Source organism: Phacochoerus africanus, chromosome 11, assembly GCF_016906955.1.
Source record: "Phacochoerus africanus isolate WHEZ1 chromosome 11, ROS_Pafr_v1, whole genome shotgun sequence".
In the NCBI taxonomy this organism is placed as follows: domain Eukaryota; kingdom Metazoa; phylum Chordata; class Mammalia; order Artiodactyla; family Suidae; genus Phacochoerus; species Phacochoerus africanus.
This window is the reverse complement of record NC_062554.1, coordinates 101,724,800-101,745,381: the sequence shown is the minus strand read 5'-3', so window position 1 is coordinate 101,745,381 and position 20,582 is coordinate 101,724,800. Positions and strand designations below refer to the sequence as shown.

The following is a 20,582-nucleotide window of genomic DNA, read 5'->3' as shown; positions in this document are numbered from 1 at the left end:
TAGATTTTGAAAAAGAATGTGCTCTGCCAAGAAGCCAAAAATTCTAGGAAGGGTGAAAGGTAGGTCGAAAGACTGAGGCAGGTGTATATGTTGGGACAGCAGTTGTGCCACAGAAATACTTTTCCACTTTGTATATATAGTTAATTTGTTTTTGCTTCCTTTGCTTTAAAGATGTTTAGGAGGTAACTGCAGTTACCTTGTCAGTCACTATTATTGTCTTGGCTCTGCCATTGTTTTTGATTCTGTAGATGTTTTTTATATAATGACCCTAACAGCTTCAGCTTATTTTTGCTTGAACTTTTAATATCCTACTTAAGGCATATTTCAAGGCTCCTTTTCCTGTATTAGAAAGCCAATATACTTCTATTGACAAAACTTAGAAACTTTTTGCCATTTAAAAATAATGGCTTTTGGGGGGGTCAAGGCTTTTAATAATTTGTACTATTATCTCTTAGTCTGTTTTCTGAATGTGTGTATGTTGTAAATTTTTTTAAAAATTATAATGTGTGGAGTTCCTGACATGGCACAGTAGTTAACGGATCCGACTAGGAACCATGAGGTTGCGGGTTCGGTCCCTGCCCTTGCTCAGTGGGTTAATGATCCGACGTTGCCGTGAGCTGTGGTGTAGGTCGAAGACGCGGCTCAGATCCCACATTGCTGTGTCTCTCGCGTAGGCCAGTGGCTACAGTTCTGATTAGACCCCTAGCTTGGGAACCTCCATATGCTGAGAGAGTGGCCCTAGAAAAGGCAAAAAGACAAAAAAAAAAAATATATATATATATATATATATATATAATGTGTTAAGGCAGGTATATATGACAAATCTCTGGCACCTTCTCTTTTATTTTGCTGTGAACCTAAAACTGCTCTAAGAAAATAAAGTCTATAAATAAATATATAAAATCTATAAAAATTGGGTCACACTGGTGTTCCCATTGTGGTGCAACAGAAACAAATCCGACTAGGAACCATGAGGTTGCAGGTTTGATCCCTGGCCTCACTCAGGATCCGGCGTTGCCATTGCCGTGGGCTGTGGTGTAGGTCGCAGACGCAGCTTGGATCTGGTGTTGCTGTGGCTGTGGTGTAGGCCCGCAGCTGTAGCTCCAATTGGACCCCTAGCCTGGGAACCTCCATATGCCGTGAGTGTGGCCCTATAAAGGAAATAAAAATAAAAAAAATTGGGTCGTACTGTATTATAGTTTTATTTCCTGGAAAACTAGTTTTAATTTTATTTTGAAAAATATTTTGTGACTGTTGTAGGTTTATAGCATATCATATTCTTTATATTCCATTAAAATTCTCTGGTTATTTTAATCTATTTGGTTAGAAGTCAGGATCATGGTTATCCTCAGGAATGCTGCATAAAGATTGAAAACATAGAGGGGTTTTGGGGTGCTGTTCATTTTTGTTAAAATGGAGGTATCTACTTACATGCTTTTTTCTTTATGTATATTATACTATAATAAACTTTGAAGAGTTATAATATTTAGTGAAATAATCCTTTTAGGTTAATAATAATAGGGACGATTTACTAGAGATAGAAATGCAGAGACATTTCAGATGACTATTTTCTTTCTTTCTTTCTTTTTCCTCAAGGCCGCACCTGCAGCATATGGAAGTTCCCAGGGTTGAATTGGAGCTGCAGCTGCTACCCTGTGCCATAAGCCACAGCACTGCAGGAACTGAGCTGCGTCTTCAACCTATACCACAGCTCACGGCAACACCAGATCCTTAAGTCACTGAGCGAGGTCAGGGATCAAACCTGCATCCTCATGGATACTGGTCAGATTCATTTCCACTGAGCCAGGATGGGAACTCTCTGATGACTATTTTCTCTGGTTGTGATTTTAAATGATATATAACTGGCTCATTTAATGGGAGTTCCATGGTGGCTCAGCAGGTTAAGGATCTGGTGTTGTCGCTGATGTGGTGTGGGTCACTGCTATGACATGTTTGATCCCTTGTGCGGGAACTTCCACATGCTACAGGTGTGACCAAAAAAAAAAAAATATATATGTTTACTTAGGAAATACTAACTTGTGTATGTGTCTAAGCTCCGGCTATTTGGACTGACATTTTATGACTAAAGGATAGCTTATAACATGATTTTAAGGATTTTAAAACATCACAGAATAAGAGTAGTGTACTAACCTGAAGTATGAGAACAGCTTTAATATTTTCTAGAATTTTAGAGTAAATTATATATGAACAGATGAGGACCATATCTAGCTTATTCACCTCTGTATCCCTAACCCTTTTATTTTATTCAGCATTGCATGTTTATTAAGTCAATGAGTCCATCTTTTGGTTTTCTTGAACATTAGCTCATCTGCTTTGAGTATGATCACTTGAAAAAAAGCACTCTGTCAGTTTAATAGGTAGACATATCTTACTTGAATTTGTATTTTTTTTTAATTAATGAGTGTAGGTTTAAAAATGTTTATTAAATACATGGATTTATTTTTTTTTAAGAATTAACTGTTTAAAGAGTTCCTGCTGTGGCGCAGTGGTTTAGGAATCCAAGTGCATCAGTTCAGGTCACTGTGGAAGCATGGTTTCGATCCCCAGCCGGCATAGTGAGTTGAAGTATCCATCATTGTTATAGCAGCTGCTAGGTCACAGCTGTAGTTAGGATTCAATCCCTGGTCCGGCAAATGCCATGTGCCAAGGGTATGGCCGTTAAAAAAAGAAAGAATTTAAGTAATCTAGATCATTGTTCAGTATGGCAGCCCCTAGGCCCTTGTGGCTATTGAACAGTTAAAGTTTTTAGGGCTGAACCTGCAGCATATGGAGGTTCCCAGGCTAGGGGTCTAATCAGAGCCACAGCTGCCAGCCTACGCCACAGTCACAGCAACGCCAGATCCAAGCCATGTTTGTGACCTACACCACAGCCCACGGCAACACTGGATCCTCGACCCACTGAGTGAGGCCAGAGACCAAACCCACAACCTCATGGGTCCTAGTCGGATTCGTTTCCACTGCACCACGACAGGAACTCCAGTTGAACTTCTTTGAATTGAGATGTGCCATAAGTATAGAATGGACTTTGAAATCTTACTATGAAAAAAAGTAATGTAAAACATCTTAATAATTTTTTAGCATTGGGGAGTTCCCGTAGTGGCGCAGCAGAATTCAATCAGACTAGGAACCATGCGGTTGCAGGTTCAATCCCTGGCTTCACTCAGTGGGTTGAGGATCCAGTGTTGCTGTGAGCTGTGGTGTGTAGGTCACAAACACGGCTTGGAACTGGCGTTGCTGTGACTGTGGCGTAGGCTGGCAGCTGTGGCTCCGATTAGACCCCTACCCTGGGACCCGCCATATGCCGTGGGTATGGCCCTAAAAAAGCAAAAATAAACAACAACAACAAAAATTTTAGCATTGGTTTCATGTTGAAATGATGTTTTAGATATTTTGACTAAAATAAAGTATATTATTAAAATTAGTTTTACTAGTTTCCTTTTGTTTTTAATGTGACTACTAGAAACTTTAAGTTTACATATGTGATAATTAGCATTATCTTCTTCTTTGACAGTGCTGATCTAGACAGTAATCCAAATCACTAGGTGACTAGGACCTGAATTCAGGGTAGTATTTATGAAAAAAAAGATTTTAATAAATTTACAGTATGCATATATATTATTATAATTTGGGGTGTTACGTTACAGGATATTTTGCATTTTTCGTGTGCTCCAATCATGGCTTTGTAATCATTAGTAAGATTTTGAGGACAAGGACTACATCACTATTTTAAAATTCTCCTCTACATCTTAGCTTTTGCTGGGTGCATAGGAGCTTTATTGAACAAATAACCATTAATTGGATACCAAATAATTTTATATAAACATGAAGTTTGAATTTTTTAAATGCCAGATCAATGATTCTTAGAGTTCCTATACCTTTTAATATCATAGTATCACCAGCTAGCCAGGTTAGTCATATCTTTTTTAAAAAGTGCAAGGCTAAGGGAACTAACATCTAATTTTATATATATGTATATAAAATCAGGCTCTTGGTAATCATTTTATATCTTTCTTCATTTAGTCCTCGTAATAACCTATGAAAAAGGTAATGGCCATCATTTTACATATTAGGAAACTGAGACTGCATTTTTCCAGTGGTAACTCTGGATATGCCCAACTTTGAAAGCAGAGTTTCTATACTGTAGTTTACTCTCTCAATTCAAGTTAACCAGTTATTTTAAGTGATTTGAAGTTAGTCTAATATTGTGGTGGACATGAAGTAAATGAATGATAATCTTTAGAATGGAATGTGTAGTGATAAATTTTGACAGTTTGTGATGTGTGTGTTATGTATTCCATGTTTAATATGTGAAAGGAAATTTAGAAATATTTCCTAAAATCTTAGGGAAAGAAAAAAGAACATGTTTATTTTTCATTCCGACTTTCTTGATATATTGTAATTTTTGAAATTGCACTGTAGTTCATGAAAAAAAATTGTAAAATTATTGTCAATATTTTGAATTTTCAGATAAAATCAAAGACAAAATTAAGGAGAGGGATAAAGAAAAGGAGAGAGAAAAAAAGAAGCATAAAGTAATGAATGAGATCAAGAAAGAAAATGGAGAAGTTAAGATTTTGCTGAAAAGTAAGTTTGTATTTAGTGATTTTGGTTGTACTATATTGTTCAGTATGCTTAGTGATTAAAATAAGAGATTATGTTGGTGCTGAATTTTGCTGAGAGTAATCGTTTGTGGTTAAAATATGAAATGTAAATATAATAATGAGTCTTTCTAATCTGTATAGTATATGTCTTTAGTGTATTTAGTGAGCTGTTAAAAAGTAGTGAACATAATTATTAGGTTCCTTAAATTATTTTAAAATAGTTCCCGTTGTGGCTCAGGGCTTAATGAATCTGACTAGGAACCATGAGCTTTCGGGTTCGATCCCTGGCTTTGCTCAGTGGGTTAAGGATCCGGCGTTGCCGTGAGCTGTGGTGTAGGTTGCAGATGCGGCTCAGATCCCGCGTTGTTGTGTCTCTGGTGTAGGCTGGGGGCTACAGCTCCGATTTGACCCCTAGCCTGGGAATCTCCATATGCCGCGGGAGTGGCCCAAGAAATGGCAAAAAGACAAAAAAATAATAATAATGAAATAAAATAAAATAAAATAGTTTGTGTAATTTTTGTGTTTGCATTACTAGTATTTATACATATTTAGATAGTAATAGAAGGCTAAAGCAGTTTTTAGCATGATAGGCATGATGGAGGAAGTGATCTCACAAATATTTAATGAAAATCACTATAACATAGTCTGTAGTTTAGAGGGAGCATTTTATTCTGAGCTATAAATAAAGAAGGTGTACTGTTTTACTGCATGTTTCTTGCATGCTTAAGAATATTCTCCTTGTTTCTTGTTTTTTTCTCTATTGTTATAACCGCTTTCACTTATTTATACATGGGAGTAGATGGTAAGGTAACAATACAAATCTTATCAGTAAATCTGAATTTTTCCAGAGAGAATTTGTGATAAAAGAACAGTTTTAAATGCACTCAGCAAGGTAAAGATAAGAAGAGTTGGTGGCATTTGATTTCTAGATAGCTAGCAAATTTGTTAGCTGCTCCAACAAGTTAACTTGTGAATTAGAACCTGTAGCATGTAGACTTTGATTAATTTTGTATTGAATTCATGTGTTGATAAACCTTTATATCTACATAAGAAAGGAAAGGCCGTAGCACTGCAAGTGCAATTAAATAACTGTTTAGTATATTATTTAAGGTAAACAGAGTATTAGAATACACTATTTCGTTTCATTCTCATGTTTCCAGATGGTCTTCGGTGGCACTTTAAGCCTTATTTTCTACTTGTCAGACTTTATTCTCTATAAAATTCTTTTGACCTTGAAGAAACATGACAGAGCTTTAAGCTTTGTGGGTTTATTTTATTTTATTTTTTTTAGGGCTGCACCCGTGGCATATGGAAGTTCCCAGGCTAGGGATCGAATTGGAGCTGTAGCTGCTGGCCTGCACCACAGCTACAGCAATGCCAGATCTGAGCCATGTCTGCGACCTACACCACAGCTGCTCAATGCCAGATCCTTAACCCACTGAGTGAGGCCAGGGATCGAGGCCAGAGATCAAATATGCATCCTCATGGATGTTAGTTAGTCAGAGTTGTTTCTGCTGAGCCATGATGGGAACTCAAATACTTGTTTTTGTTTATTGGTTTAGTCACCTATTCATTTACTTATTCATTCAAATGCACAGTGATAAAATTCCAGTCACTTGGTTGAATGCTAGATTCCTGACATACTATTAATGTGAAATAGGTGAATCTAAAAATAACATATGCAAGCAAAATTTTAAATAGCCTAAATAAATGGAGATTTTCTATTAATATTCAGTAGTCACCTTGACTTTGAGGTAAATGAAAAAATTTAAGAGATATTTTGAACTGAGGTAAACTGAATTACTGCCTTGCAGAATTGTGAAGATTAAATGAGATAAAGTATGGAGGAAGTGCCAAGTACTGTGCCTGGGCCAAAGATATTCATCAAGCAGATATGAATCTTTCTTGTAAACATGTATGAAAGATTAACTCTTGTGATTAAAAAACAACAAATTATCTCCTTTCCTCAGTGGGTAGTATATAGATAATTAAATGAATAAAAACATGATTAATTTGGGGAAAGTGCCTGTGCCATTGTAAGCACTGAGTAAGTGTTAGCTCTTCTTGTCCGGCAAAAACAATTTGTTCTGCCTGTGTGGACATTTACCAAGTGAGCTGAGGGTCAGGGAAAGGCATCCTTTGTTACTCTTGTCCTAGAGCAACAAGAGTATCAATTAAGTAGGGGCAGTAAGGATTCTATCATATACTGCTTTATGCCCCCTTTTCCTTTATAGCTTCCAACTTCTATTCTCTCCCTATAATTTTCTCCGTCTGAAAATAGTAATGTTGCAAGTTATGGTATACACAGACGTTGATTGTTTGGTGATGGCACTTGAATATCTAAAATAGATGCTAACTCTTACTCCACACCAATCTCATTTCCTCCAAGTTTTCATTAAAACTGCATAGAGTGTGATTAGAAATAAATGCTTAATTATATACATACCAGAAAGTTTTTATTAATGCAGAAATCTTATAAATGTTTTTCACCAATAAGCATTTATTAGAAACAGCTTAAAGAAACAAATATATTTGAAACATAAGCTTATTTAGCTCATCCTTATATAGCTAATGTCTACTAACTACTTTTTCTGAGCATACTATTATGTTCCAGCCATTTTTAGGTTGTTTATTGATAAGTTGTAAGAACATAGTTGTTTATGACTGTAATATTTTTCAGAATAAATTTTATCATTATAGCATATCAGAGAAGCTTGGTAGTGAGCAGGGGGAAAGGGGATTAAGAGAAGCCAATGTTCAAAATGATTGGTAATGTACTAAAGGTCACAGGTAGGTAATTCACAACAGAAAGGGTGAAAATATTGCTGTGCAAAAAAAGTTGTTCCCCAAAGACCAAAGGTTAAACATAGCTAAGCTAATTACTGCTTTGGTTCTGTGTATGATAATAGAATTACAGATGTTAATTCCCATATTAGATATGAAATCAGATCCATTATTTCAGGGCAATTTTTATTTTTTACTCTGTTAACACTAACATTATATTGAAGTTAGTAGTGGAAATTGTTCCAGTGAATTTGTGATTTTTACAGATTTTTAAAAATAATTTGTCATTAACAATGTATGCTGTTTTTGTATCTCTGTATGTGGTTTTTTTTTTTTTTTGTCTCGAGTGTCTCTTTCTTCTGGCTGTGTGTGTGTCTGTATCTCTCTCTGTGTCTGATTCTGTCTTTGGCTATATGTGCATATGTCTGCTGTGTGCATCTTTCTCTCTCTCTCTCTCAGGCTCACTATGTGCATATGTCTGAACCTTTGTGGGGGAGGTTCTCCTGTAGCCTTATACTTTTATATTTTTTGAGGGTCCAGATTACTTAGACAACAATTTTTTGTTATGAGTATTTACCAGTATCCTTTAAAAATCACTTCAGTTCTGATTTATTGGGTTCTGTTTGAAGAATTATGAAATTAGAGTAATATATACTTTAAATATCTTGTAGTATGAGAAGAACATTAATTTTCAAAATGGTTTTCTTTCCTTAAGTATGCCCACATGTGTATCTGTTGCATTTCATATATCATTCTAAAGTAGGAAATGAGTGAGAGATTATATTAAACTTTAAAAAATACGTCTAGTGAAGGCTGATGCCTTGATTTGGTTTAAATGTAAAGAATGCTTTTTTTTTTTTTTTCCTTTTAGGGCTGTACCCACAGCAGGCGTATGGAGGCTCCCAGGCTAGGGGTCGAATTGGAGCTACAGTTGCTGGCCACAACCACAGCCACAGTCCCACAGGATCCAAGCCAAGTCTGCAACCTACACCACAGCTCACGGCAACGCCGGATCCTTAACCCACTGAGCAAGCCCAGAGATCGAACCCAAAACCTTATGGTTCCTAGTTGGATTCGTTTCCGATGTGCCACGACAGGAACTCCAAGAATGCCCCAAGGCTACCCCCAGGTTTGGTGATTTGCTAGGAGGACTTATAGGCCTTGGCATAAATTTGTACTCATGGCTATGATTTGTTATAGTAGAGGATACAAAGTAAAATCAATAAGGAGAAAAGGCATATATGACGATTCCAGAAATCAGGCACAAGCTTCCAGGAGTCCTGTCCTAGTGGAGTCAAACAGGATGCACTTAATTCTTCTAGCAGTTAATCATGACAACATACATGAAATGTTTTCTACCAGGGAACCTCATTAGAGACACAGTAGTCAGGGTTTCTGTTGGGGGCTGGTCACATTAAGGTACCCCCTGTCTAGTGTGTAGGAAAATTCCAGACTCCTAGTTTAGGTGCAGTGAGCCACTCTTATCAGAGAATGGTAGTAACCTTCCCGAAATACAAGTTCTCAGATGCCAGCCAAGAGCCAGCTTTGCACTCAGGGCTTTCTAAGGATAGTCTCAGGCCAGTTATGTTAACTCTTTTCTGGACATTGTGCTCACCTTAATATTTAGTTATGTTTTTATTTTTTTATCCATTCATTCATTCATTCATTTAATTTTCTTTTTAGGGCTGCTCCTGTGGCATATGGAAGTTCCCAGGCTAGAGGTCAAATTGGAGTGTAGCTGCTGGCTATAGTCACAGCCACTGCAATGCCACATCCAAGCTGTATCTGCAACCTATGCTGCAGCTTGTGGCAGCACAGGATCCTTAAACTGAGTGACGCCAGGGATCAAACCTGCATCCTCATGGATACTAGTCAGGTTCTTAACCCTCTGATCATCTGATTATTTATAGAGTAGTTTATCAAGGAAGTTTAATTTCTTGATGCTCAGTATAAGAATCACTTGACTGATTTCTTACTGGTTTGCATTTTCTATTATAACTAGTACTATTTTCATCCATCCTTGTGACTAAGAAATAGACTTTCATACTTATTTTAAAGTAATATGTAGTCTAATAACTGGATATTTTCTATTTTAACTTATTTTTCTTTTTTGGCCACCCCCATGGCATATGGAAGATCCTGGGCTAGCGATTGAATCTGAGCCACAGCTGTGGCCACGCTGGCCCCTTAATCCACTGTGCTACAGTGGGAACTCCTATTTTAACTTTTTTTTTAATGTTAGGTGTAAATGTAATATGATATCAAGCTTATATTTCCATTCAAATGAAACTGCTTATTTTGGCAAACCATCTAGGAAAGGGTTCAGTAGTAAGTACCGGGCAGGATAAGGATATTTAAGGGAAAGGAAATACCTTTGCCAGTAGTAAAAGGATAAAGTAAGGCTAGGTGTGTTTCCTAAGAAATTGTAAGAATTGCAGATTCACTAGAGCATGAGGTACTTGAAGACATTGACTCTGGATTCCAGACTGAAGAGGTTGTATTTTATTTGAGAGTCATTGAGAAGCTTTGAAAGCAGTTGAATCAAGGGATGAACATGATCAAACAGTATATAAAACTTATGGAAAGATTATTATGGCTTCAGCATTAAGGATGAGAGAGAATCATGAGGCTTCCAGTCCAAAAATTAGGGCAATAGTGTCATGGAAGTAAAAAAAAAAATCGTGGGTGAGCTGGGTAATTATGTCAAACCTTGGAGAGATCAGGAGCAGGAATTTGAGAGAATATCATTGGATTTGATATTTGAACATTCTGGGAAAAGTAAAAAAAGGTAAAAAGTAAAAGTAAATTTGAGTAGACTGGAAACAGACCCAGAATTTAAGGGATAAGAGTGTTCAGGTTGGAGTTCCCATTGTGGCTCAGTGGAAACAAACCTGACTAGTATCCATTGAGGATTCTGGTTTGATCCCTGGCCTCACTCAGTGGATTAAGGATGCAGCATTGCCATGAGCATTGGTGTAGGTCGCAGACACAACTTGAATCTGGTGTTGCTGTGGCTATATGTAGGCCAGCAGCTGTAGCTTGATTTAACCCCTAGCCTGGGGACTTCCATATGCCATGGGTGGTGTGGCCTTTAAAAAAAAAAAAAAGTCAGGTAATAAAGGAAAGGCACTGGGCATAGTGGTTCTTGAGGAGAGACTCTGATGGTCAAAAGAAGAGGAGAGAGAACTTTAAAAGCAAGGATTTTGGAGTTGATGGCAGGGACTTATTTCTGAAAAGTAGGCAGGACATATTCACCAGAGGCAGAGAAGAATAAAAGAGATATGTGAAAATGGAAAAATTTAGATAAAGAAGTAGGTTGAGAATATTTAATTCATGGCAGGTCATCTATAAAGGTGAAGTAAGAGGTGGAAACAATGAATGTCTTCTTTTCTCAACAATGAATGACTTTTTTATGTTATCTTAGGAAGCATAATATTTTCTTGAGAGGATATTTACTCTTTTTTGTTTTTCTTATGTATAGGAATAAATATACTGTAGGGGAGTTCCCTTTGTGGCTCAGCAGTTAACAAACCCTACTAGAATTCATAGGGACATGGGTTCAATCCCTGGCCTTGCTCAGTGGGTTAAGGATCTGGTGTTGCTGTGAGCTGTGGTGTAGGTTGTAGACACGGCTCAGATCCCGCATTGCTGTGGCTGTGGCTATGGCTTAGGCCAATAGCTACACCTTTGATCCGACCCCTAGCCTGAGAACCTTCATATGCTGTGGGTGCGGCCCTAAAATAGCAAAAAAGGAAGGAAGGAAGGAAGGAAAGAAAGAAACTGTGATAATATTGTGTTTATATATGTATACTTAAATTGTATAGCCTCTGTGGATTAATCTTTTATTCTTTGGAGTTAGAAATTTCTGAGCCCAGAGTTTACTTGCCTTTGGTTACAGAAGCTCATTAATATGTAAGCTTATTATGATCCATGCCTTCTTCTTTTATTTTTTTATTCCTCTCTTTACATGTACATGGATATCATTTGTGCTTAGGACGTGAGAAATGATTCTAACTTTGAAATCTCTTATGATACCTTGTTGAGTCTTCATTGGGAACTTTGTGGACTCTAGTAGGCCTAAAATTTCCCATTTTTTATGAAAGAGTGAGTGGTTTACCAAGGAAGAGATATAGTAAAAAGGTAATGAATTGCTATGTTTATTGCTAGTATACTATGCAAGTATTTTCCTCCTTTTATGATTTATAAATCTTGACATCTATGTGCAATTTTTACAACTTAAAGTAAAAATGATATGTATCGAATGGGAATATCTGTAGGGCACCCATTGTTCATATTGACTTTCTTACACCTTTCCATTTCTGATTTTCTACAGTTAAAATTTGAAGATTATACTTTCTAAAACATTCATTCATTACTTGAGTAAACACTGATTGAGCATCTGCTACATGTCAGAATGGTACCACACACTATAGTGTAACTTTATCTTAAGCCTTTCTGTGTTTGTGTGTATGCCTGTGTTTGTGGAGGAAGGGAAACAACCTGACTAAATTATGATTAATACTGTGTAAAACAAGCGCCAAATATAAACCTCATTCAGAATAAATTTTGCTTATTTATTATAAAACAATTCCTAGAGCATGTTTTTAAAGAAACTAAAATATGGAGTTTCAAAAAAAATTTTTCCCAACAGGTGGGAAGGAGAAACCAAAAACAAATGTAGAAGACTTACAAATTAAGAAAGTAAAGAAGAAAAAGAAAAAGAAACACAAAGAGAATGAAAAACGGAAGCGTCCAAAAATGTATAGCAAGTCTATTCAAACCATCTGCTCAGGATTGCTATCTGATGTTGAAGATCAAGAAGCCAAAGGCATCCTAAATGATAACATAAGGGATTACAGTGGAAAGAATTTGGATACCAAGAACTATGATTCCAAAATTCCAGAGAACAGTGAGTTTCCATTTGTCTCATTCAAGGAGCCACGGGTTCAGAACAACCTCAGAAAGTTGGACACTTTGGAATTCAAACAGCTCATTCATATTGAGCACCAGCCTAATGGAGGTGCATCGGTTATCCACGCCTACAGTAATGAACTCTCCCACCTGTCTCCTGTGGAGATGGAGAGATTTGCAGAGGAGTTTGTGGGTCTGGTATTCAGTGAAAATGAGAACTCGGCAGCTTTCTATGTAATGGGGATTGTTCATGGGGCAGCTACTTATTTACCTGATTTTTTAGACTACTTTTCATTTAATTTTCCCAATTCACCAGTGAAAATGGAGATTTTGGGAAAGAAAGATATAGAGACAACGACTATGTCTAATTTTCATGCTCAGGTAAGAGGTTTTTAGTTTTCTTTTTTAAAACTTTGTATGTTTTAGACAAGTTTCTGTTGTTTCTCATTTTGCTGTAGGTTTGAAATTAAAAGGTAAGAATGTAATGAAACATCTTGGGAATATTAAGAATAAATTATTTTTCTTTATTTTTTGGTGGTACCTGCGGCATGTGGAAGTTTCTGGAGCAGGGATTGAACCCAGTGCCACAGCAATGGCATGAGCCACTGTGGTGTCAGTGATGGATCCTTAATCCACTGAGCCACATGGGAACTCCAGTAAATTATTTATTTATTTATTTTTTAATATGATTGCACCCTTGGCATATGGAAGTTCCCAAGCCAGGGACTGAATCTGAGCCACAGCGATGACCTATGCCATAGCTATAGCAATGCTGAATCCTTTAACCTATTGCACCACGCCGGGGACCAATCCCATGCCTCTGCAGTGACCGAGCTTCTGCAGTCGGATTCTTAACCCACCACGCGACAGTGGTATCTCCTTTTTCTTTTTTCTTTCCTTTTTTCTTTCTTTTTAAAATAAATAACTTTCTTAATATGAAAACTAAATTTAATTTATTTCATTTTTTTGTTTTGTTTTTTAGGGCCTCAGGTGTGGCATATGAAGTTCCCAGGCTAGGGGTCGAATCAGAGCTGCATCTGCCACCCTGTGCCACAGCCGCAGCAACACAGGATCTAAGCCATGTCTGTGACCTACACTACAGTTCACAGCAATGTGGGATACTTAACCCACTGAGCAAGGCCAGGGATTGAACCCACATCCTCATGGATACTAGTCGGGTTTGTACTGCTGAGCCACAACGGGAGCCACAACGGGAACTACTAAACACTAAATTTTAAATTTCAGCTTCTGTTTCCTCATTTTTTCTTAAGATATTTAGTGCAATAAGATTCTCATGTCCTTTTTTCTTGGATTTATTTTGGAAATGCAATGAATTTAGCTACGTATTTTCCAATTTGTACAATAGTTCTCTTACCTGAACGTTACTTAAAGTTGTCTTCTTGGTGTTCCTGCTGTGGGACAGCAGGTGAAGGATCTGTTGTTGTCTTTGCAGTGGCTCGGGCTACTGCTAAGGAGCAGGTTCGATCCCTGGCCCAGGAATTTCCATGTGCCTCAGGTGCAGCTGAAAAAAAAGGAAAAAAAAATTGTCTTGCTTTGTGCAGTAATGTCTTTAAAGTGCTTATTAGCATTGGATTTATCATATAGAACTGTGCTGAATAAATGTTGACTATTAAAGTATATTGTGGTATAAAGGAATCATCAGTTAAATGTGTGATTATTTGAGAAAAATAGCATATTAGTTCAAATATTGAGCTAATATCCTTTTCCTACCCTTTTTCATGTTGTAGAATAACATCATCTTAGAAAGAAGAGGCAGAATCCAGTCCTCTGGTTCTTGGAAGTTAATGTAGGCCCATCTAAAGACCATCGCGTTCTTAGATCAGAGACTGCTTAGGCCAATTTTCAGGATTAGCCAAGTTTCACATTTATTTTACTAAAGATTCTGGTATTCTAAGTAAAATTATTACTTAATTGATACCATTCTAGTTTGGAAAGAGGAAAAAAGTAAAAAAGTTTCAGAGAAATCTTTTTTTTGTTTTGGCTGCACCTGTGACATGCAACAAGTTCCCAGCTGAATGCAGACCACAGCTGTATCCAGAACCACAGCAGTGACAACACTGGATCCTTTACTCAAGAGGGTCTTAATGATCATCTATCCCAGCCTTTCTCAACTTAAGCAAACAAAAATAGATACAAGTAGCTTATTGTTTTAAGGTTGGCACTAGTGCCAGGAGTAGAAAGTCTCCTTAATCTTCCTTATTCTGACTGTGTGTGTGTATATACACATACACATTTATATATATATTTTTTTAATATATGTATCATATATATAATATATATCATATATATAATATATATATTGTATATAGAATGCTTTTTGTCTTTTAGGGCTGCACCAGTGACATATGGATATTCCCAGGCAAGGGGTGGAATAGGAGCTGTAGTTGCTGGCCTGCGCCACAGCTATAGCAATGCCAGATCCAAGCTGCATCTTCAACCTATACAATAGCTTGTGGCAGCACTAGATCCTTAACCCCCTGAGTGAGGCCAGGGATCAAACCCACATCCTCATGGATACTAATTGGGTTCTTAACTCACTGAGCCATAATAGGAACTCCATATTTCTTTTTTGCTATGTGCTCAGGTTATAGTCTCCACCTTAAATGATAGTGTGTACATCCAGTCACATTCACACACACCAACCCCCCATCCCACACTATGTTTGGTGTATATTCTTTAATATACTGTAGTCTGGAAAATATGATAGTATTTAAAATTTTAATGTGTGGGGGGGTACTTATTCCCTAATATAACATGTTTGAGAATCAGAATTTAAATATTTTTTAGAGCTGAAAGGGAGCTGTAGAGCATCTGTTACTAGCTCTGTCATTTTAGGGAATTTCGGAATGCTTAGTAACTTGTCTGAGCTTATGCCTGTTCTTAATGGTAGATCTTAGACTGGCATCTAGTAATAGTGTCTACTATTGAGTACTGCTCTGCCAAGAACCGTTCTAAGCACTTTATATGTCATAACTCATTTAATCTTCATTACAATTTAATTTTAGCAATAAAGAGAGAGATACAGTGAGAGAAGAAATAACTTGCCCAACAGTCCTTTGGTATTAGTTCATTCATTTGTTTGTCATTTATTATATATCTGCCAAGTGATAGGTTTTATGTTAGGCCTCTTGACTTCCAGTGCCATTTGTTTCCACAATATCATAAGCTTTCTAGCTGCCATACTAATGCAGGTTATTTCAGTAATCTTTTAAATGTCACAGTACTTATATTTGCTTTTCAAATAGCTTTTAAATTTAGAAATTACTAATTTTTTATTAAGTGGTAAGAATTTTCGTCTTGACGTAATAGATGCAATATGAAAACCACACTCCTTTTAATAAACAAGTTGCTAGGACTTGTTAATTGTGCCACTGTATGGCTGGGTTGTAGGTTGCAGGTCTTTGAAGAACTACCTGCCCTGGTGGCCATTATCATTATGTCTCTTGGATAATACTTATTGTACAGGGGATATTCTAGGCAAGTGCATCTGTTTTTGTTACCAGCTGTGGCTCTGGCCCCATGTCTATGTGATCTGTCACCTACAAGGACCACCTTTACTTTCTTAGCTTTAGACTCAATGGCAGGAAGCTGCCTGTGCAAGGTCCATATGCCTCTACTCCAATATATTCCAGATTCAGCCATTTTGGTGGCATGAGGGGGGATATATAGTGAAAAGCTTCCCTGAACTGCTCATTTACTGTTTCCCCAATATGGATTCTTATTTTGCTTTATTTTATAAGAGCTTAGGAGACTGAGGAAGTTTTTTTCTGCAGACTAGTTTTTTTTTTTTTCTTAATTAAATTAAAGCAGCCAAAATAATTTGTCCTAAATTCTGTAGAAACTTAAGAGATGACAGTATAGGTAAGATGTATCTATTTCTGTGATCTTTATGGTGATAATGTTTATCTCTGTGATATTACTCTGTAGTTTTCACAAATACTCATTTTTGCATCTCTTTAGCCTTTATCCTTGAAACATGTTAGAGATCTGTGTGTGTCTGTGTGTGTGCATGCATGTGTATATGTGTTTATAAATACATGCACACACTTGACACATACAAAAGGATCAAGGCATCCTGATCTTTGCTCTTCGGTTTTGGAATTCTTTTTACTTATAGAATTCTGTTTTTCTTTTTCGTCTGTATCCTTGTAGATTGCCTGAAAATTTTGAAGACATAGTGAAATTATATATTGTTTTAGTAGGTCATGTCATTTTTCTGATGCTGTTTCTCTGAGGTTAGTAATATATTATCAGTCAAACTCTATGATAAAATTCAGTCTGAGAATAGAAAAATTTTGTATCTATGTTATTTTGCTGCAGTGAACAAACAAAAACTCTCAAAACTAAGTGGCTTAACATTGTTTCTCACAATTTATTGAACCCCCTTGGACAGTCTTCAGCTTGGTTAGTGTAGTGTCAGCTGGGATGATGTTCACATTTTTCTCATCATCTAGCAGGTAAGTGTGGGCTTGTATACATGGTGGTAGTTGCAAGGTTTATAGAGCAGAAAAAGGGCAAGCCTCCTCTTCTGTGTTTGCTAATGTCCTGTTGCCCAAAGGGAATCTGGAGGCTAAACCCAGATTCACTTCTTCATGATAGGAAGCTCAGAAGTGAGCTTACATGCTTACATGCTTGGGAAGAATTTTTAACCATTTGCAATCATCCACATCTGTCTTTTTTCTCCCAGCCCTATTTTGTTCAAATAATCATTTGTATTTATTGTTCTCCTTGTCTTTGATGGTAAAAAAAAAAACCAGAATAATAAGTAAGACAGAAGTTTTATCTGTCAAGGAATAATTGAGGTTTCTGTCTTGTCATCAGTATTTAATCAGCATGCCCTCTAAACCCTGTGGCAAGTACTGTGAGAATATGAAAACTGGGGCAGTTATCTTCTAATCACCCTTTTCCTTCCCCTAAATTCTAAGTATTGTTTATATTTTAGCCTGGTTCTAAGTTGTATCATATAACTTATGTCAAGTGTTAACTCCTAATTAAATAGCTAATATTTTATTAGTGAAACAATTATTAAATCTGACTTTCTGCAGAGTAAGGGGAGAAAACTAACATTCATTGAATTCATTCTGGGGTCGTTCACTGTGCTGGGTCAATAAAGATGATTTGACATGCCATCCTTGACCATTGCCTGCCTTTGCAATAAATTTTCATTTTGGCCAATTATGCTTGTCATATTCTCCTTGACTGCTTTTGATCTGATCTATAAAAAATATGATGGCAGGTACCAGATGTTCCAATTGAGAAAGGAGAATTTTTCCTTTATTGTAATAATTTTTAAATGAACAATAACAATTTTATACTTATTTTAGTTATATGGATATTTTTGAAATATTGATTCAATGTTAATACCTGTTGTATTTTGATTTGAATGTCAGATGTGATGGGGAATGGCTCCCCCTTGTGGCGCATTTATTTTTGTTAGATGTTTAGATTGCCTCAGGAACATGGTGAGCTGGTCTTGTTTATTATTTATTTATTTATATATATATTTTTTATTAATGAATTTATCACATCTGTAGTTGTATGATGATCATCCAATCCAATTTGGTCTTGTTTTTTAAAATCAGACTTCCTTCCTTCTTCTTCTCCCCATCCCCCCAAAAAACCCCACCAGAATTGAGCCAGTAGCCTTTTCTGTCCTCACCCCCTAAATTTTTCATTGTAATTACTATCCTATTTTTGTATTTTCTTCAGATTGATGATAACTGGCTAGAATAATCTATAATATCTTCTATATTTATTATGGATAACTATTATATACTCTAAAAATTTGTGGAATTTTTAGTATACTGGGATATTGATCGGTATATTAAAAGAAAACAGGTAAAAAAGGAAAACAGAAACAAAAAAATTAAGAAGCAGAGTTCCCATTTTGGTGCAGCAGAAGCAAATCTGACTAGTATCCATGAGGATGTGGGTTTGATCCCTGGCCTCCCTCAGTGGGTTAAGGGTCCAGTGTTGCCTTGAGCTCTGGTGTGTGTTGCAGATGCAGCTTGGATTTGGCATTGCTGTGGCTGTGTTGTAGGCAATCAGTTACAGCTCCGATTAGACCCCTAATCTGGGAATTTATATGCCGTGGGTGCGGCCCTAAAAAGCAAAAAAAAAAAAGGAAATAAAAACAGGGTTTTTTGTTATTGTTCTTTTGTTTTTTCTTTTTTCGGCTGCACTCACAGAATATGGAAGTTCCTGGGCCAGGGATTGAATCCAAGCCAGAATTATGACCTGTGCAACAGCTGCAGCAACACTGGATCCTTAACTCACTGTGCTACAGCAGTAACTCCCAAGAAAAATGGGTTTTGAAGTCAAAATAGTTTGTCTAATGAGAGGCCAAATAAGTTTTGTTTATTTACTGTGAGATTCTTCAGAACCTTTAATAGCCAGTGTGTATAGTGAACCTCCCATACACGAAGAAGAGTTTTCCAAACTTACTAGACTGTAGAATCCTCTCCTCAGGGACTGACATAATCAGGGAACATTTTGGGAAACAGCATTGTTTCAAGTGAGTCAGTCCTCATGGTCTTTTGAATTACTTGTGTCCTTTACTTCTCTTGTTGCACCAATTTTTATAAATAAAATAAGAAAAGGCAGTATTGAGTCCTACCGATTTATTTTTGGCAGATGTATTTCCTGTCAGACTCCATTTTTCTCTGTAGCAAGCTGACCTCAGAATTATGTTTTTTGTTTGTTTGTTTATTTGTTTTATGGCTACATGTGGCATGTGGAAGTTCCCAGGCCCAGGACAGCAGCTTCTGCAACACTGGATCCTTTCACCCAGTGTGCCAGGCCGGGGATCAAACTGCACCTTAACAGCAACCTGAGACACTGCAATGGTATTCTTAACCCACTGTGCCACAGTGGGAACTCCTTTTTTTTTTTTTTTAAGATTACATGAGGATTAATGAATAGTTTAAACATAATCTAATTAAGCAGTTCATTTCCCATTAACCAAAATTTGTGAGATATTGTTATTGACACTGGCATTTCAGTTTAGGTTTGTCATTATGATGATACAATACTGATGACCTAGGGGAGTTGCAGCTTTGCTTTTACCCTTGACCTCCTTCCTCTTCTAAATTTGTGGTTTCTTATCCTGTATGATTTTAGAGGTTAGTTAGAATTATACCTAATATAGGAACATGCATGTAAATAAGAGTATACTTCTCTGAGTCATGTCTTTTGTGACATTTATTTTGGCTACTTAGAGATTCTTTCAGAGCTTACCTGTTTCTCCTCCCATTCCACTGCCCGTGAATTGTAATTGTTGGATAGATTATTTTTAGAGAATTCAGGTTTATTTCCTTATGATTGTAGACTTGTGTTTTGTTTTTTTAGGGTTGCACCCATGGCACATGGAAGTTCCCAGGCTAGGGGTCAAATCGGAGCTGTAGCCGCCAGCCTACACCACAGCCACAGCAACATAAGATCCAAGCCGCATCTGTGACCTAACCACAGTTCGTGGCAATGCCAGGTCCTTAACCCACTGATCGAGGTTAGGGATCAAACCTGCTTCCTCTTGGATGCTAGTCATATTTGTTTCCACTGAGCCATGATAGCAACTCCTACTAGATTTTTTTTTCTTTTGTCTTTTGTCTTTTTGAGGGCCATACCTGTGGCATATGGAGGTTCCCAGGCTAGGGGTCTCATTGGAGCTGGAGCCGGCCTATGCCACAGCCACAGCAACACCAGATCCAAGCCGCGTCTGCAACCTACACCGTAGCTTATGGCAATGCTAGATCCTTAACCCAATGAGCGAGGCCAGGAATCGAGCTCACAACTTCATGGTTCCTAGTCATATTCGTTTCTGCTGCACCACCACAGGAACTCCCCTAGGTTTATTTTTGTTATATGTAATAGAGGAAACTGGGTATTTGCTTTATGATATTGCAGTATCATAGGTGTCACATCAGTCAAGGAGTACTATTTCCTGTTTTTTGTGAATAGTGTGTGTATTATAGTCTTATTTTTTAAAGTAACTTAAGTGTTATCTATATATTTCATTAAGTGGTACATGCTTTTTGAATTTGATATGTGTAATTTTCTGTGTTTGAAACAATACATTAATGGCTCAAACTGATTTAGTATATGTTTGAGAAATTAGGTTATTAATCTAAAGTGTTGTATTAAATGGTATGTAATTAAAAGTTACAGTGTGTTTTATTTATTTTAATTGGGATATAATTGATTTACAATATTAAATTAGTTTCAAGTGTACAACATAATTGCTTCAAA

At 36.9% G+C, this 20,582-nt stretch overlaps 1 protein-coding gene across 1 annotated transcript in view; it reads left to right on the top strand.

Moving 5' to 3' along the window:
- The window catches only part of RSBN1L (round spermatid basic protein 1 like), a 67,296-nt gene that overhangs the window by 22,149 nt on the left and 24,565 nt on the right, over nucleotides 1–20,582 (top strand). The window contains exons 2-3 of the mRNA XM_047752000.1: nucleotides 4,489–4,605; nucleotides 12,058–12,698. Coding sequence (XP_047607956.1) covers nucleotides 4,489–4,605; nucleotides 12,058–12,698 — 758 coding nt within the window. The remainder of the gene's footprint in view (nucleotides 1–4,488; nucleotides 4,606–12,057; nucleotides 12,699–20,582) is intronic.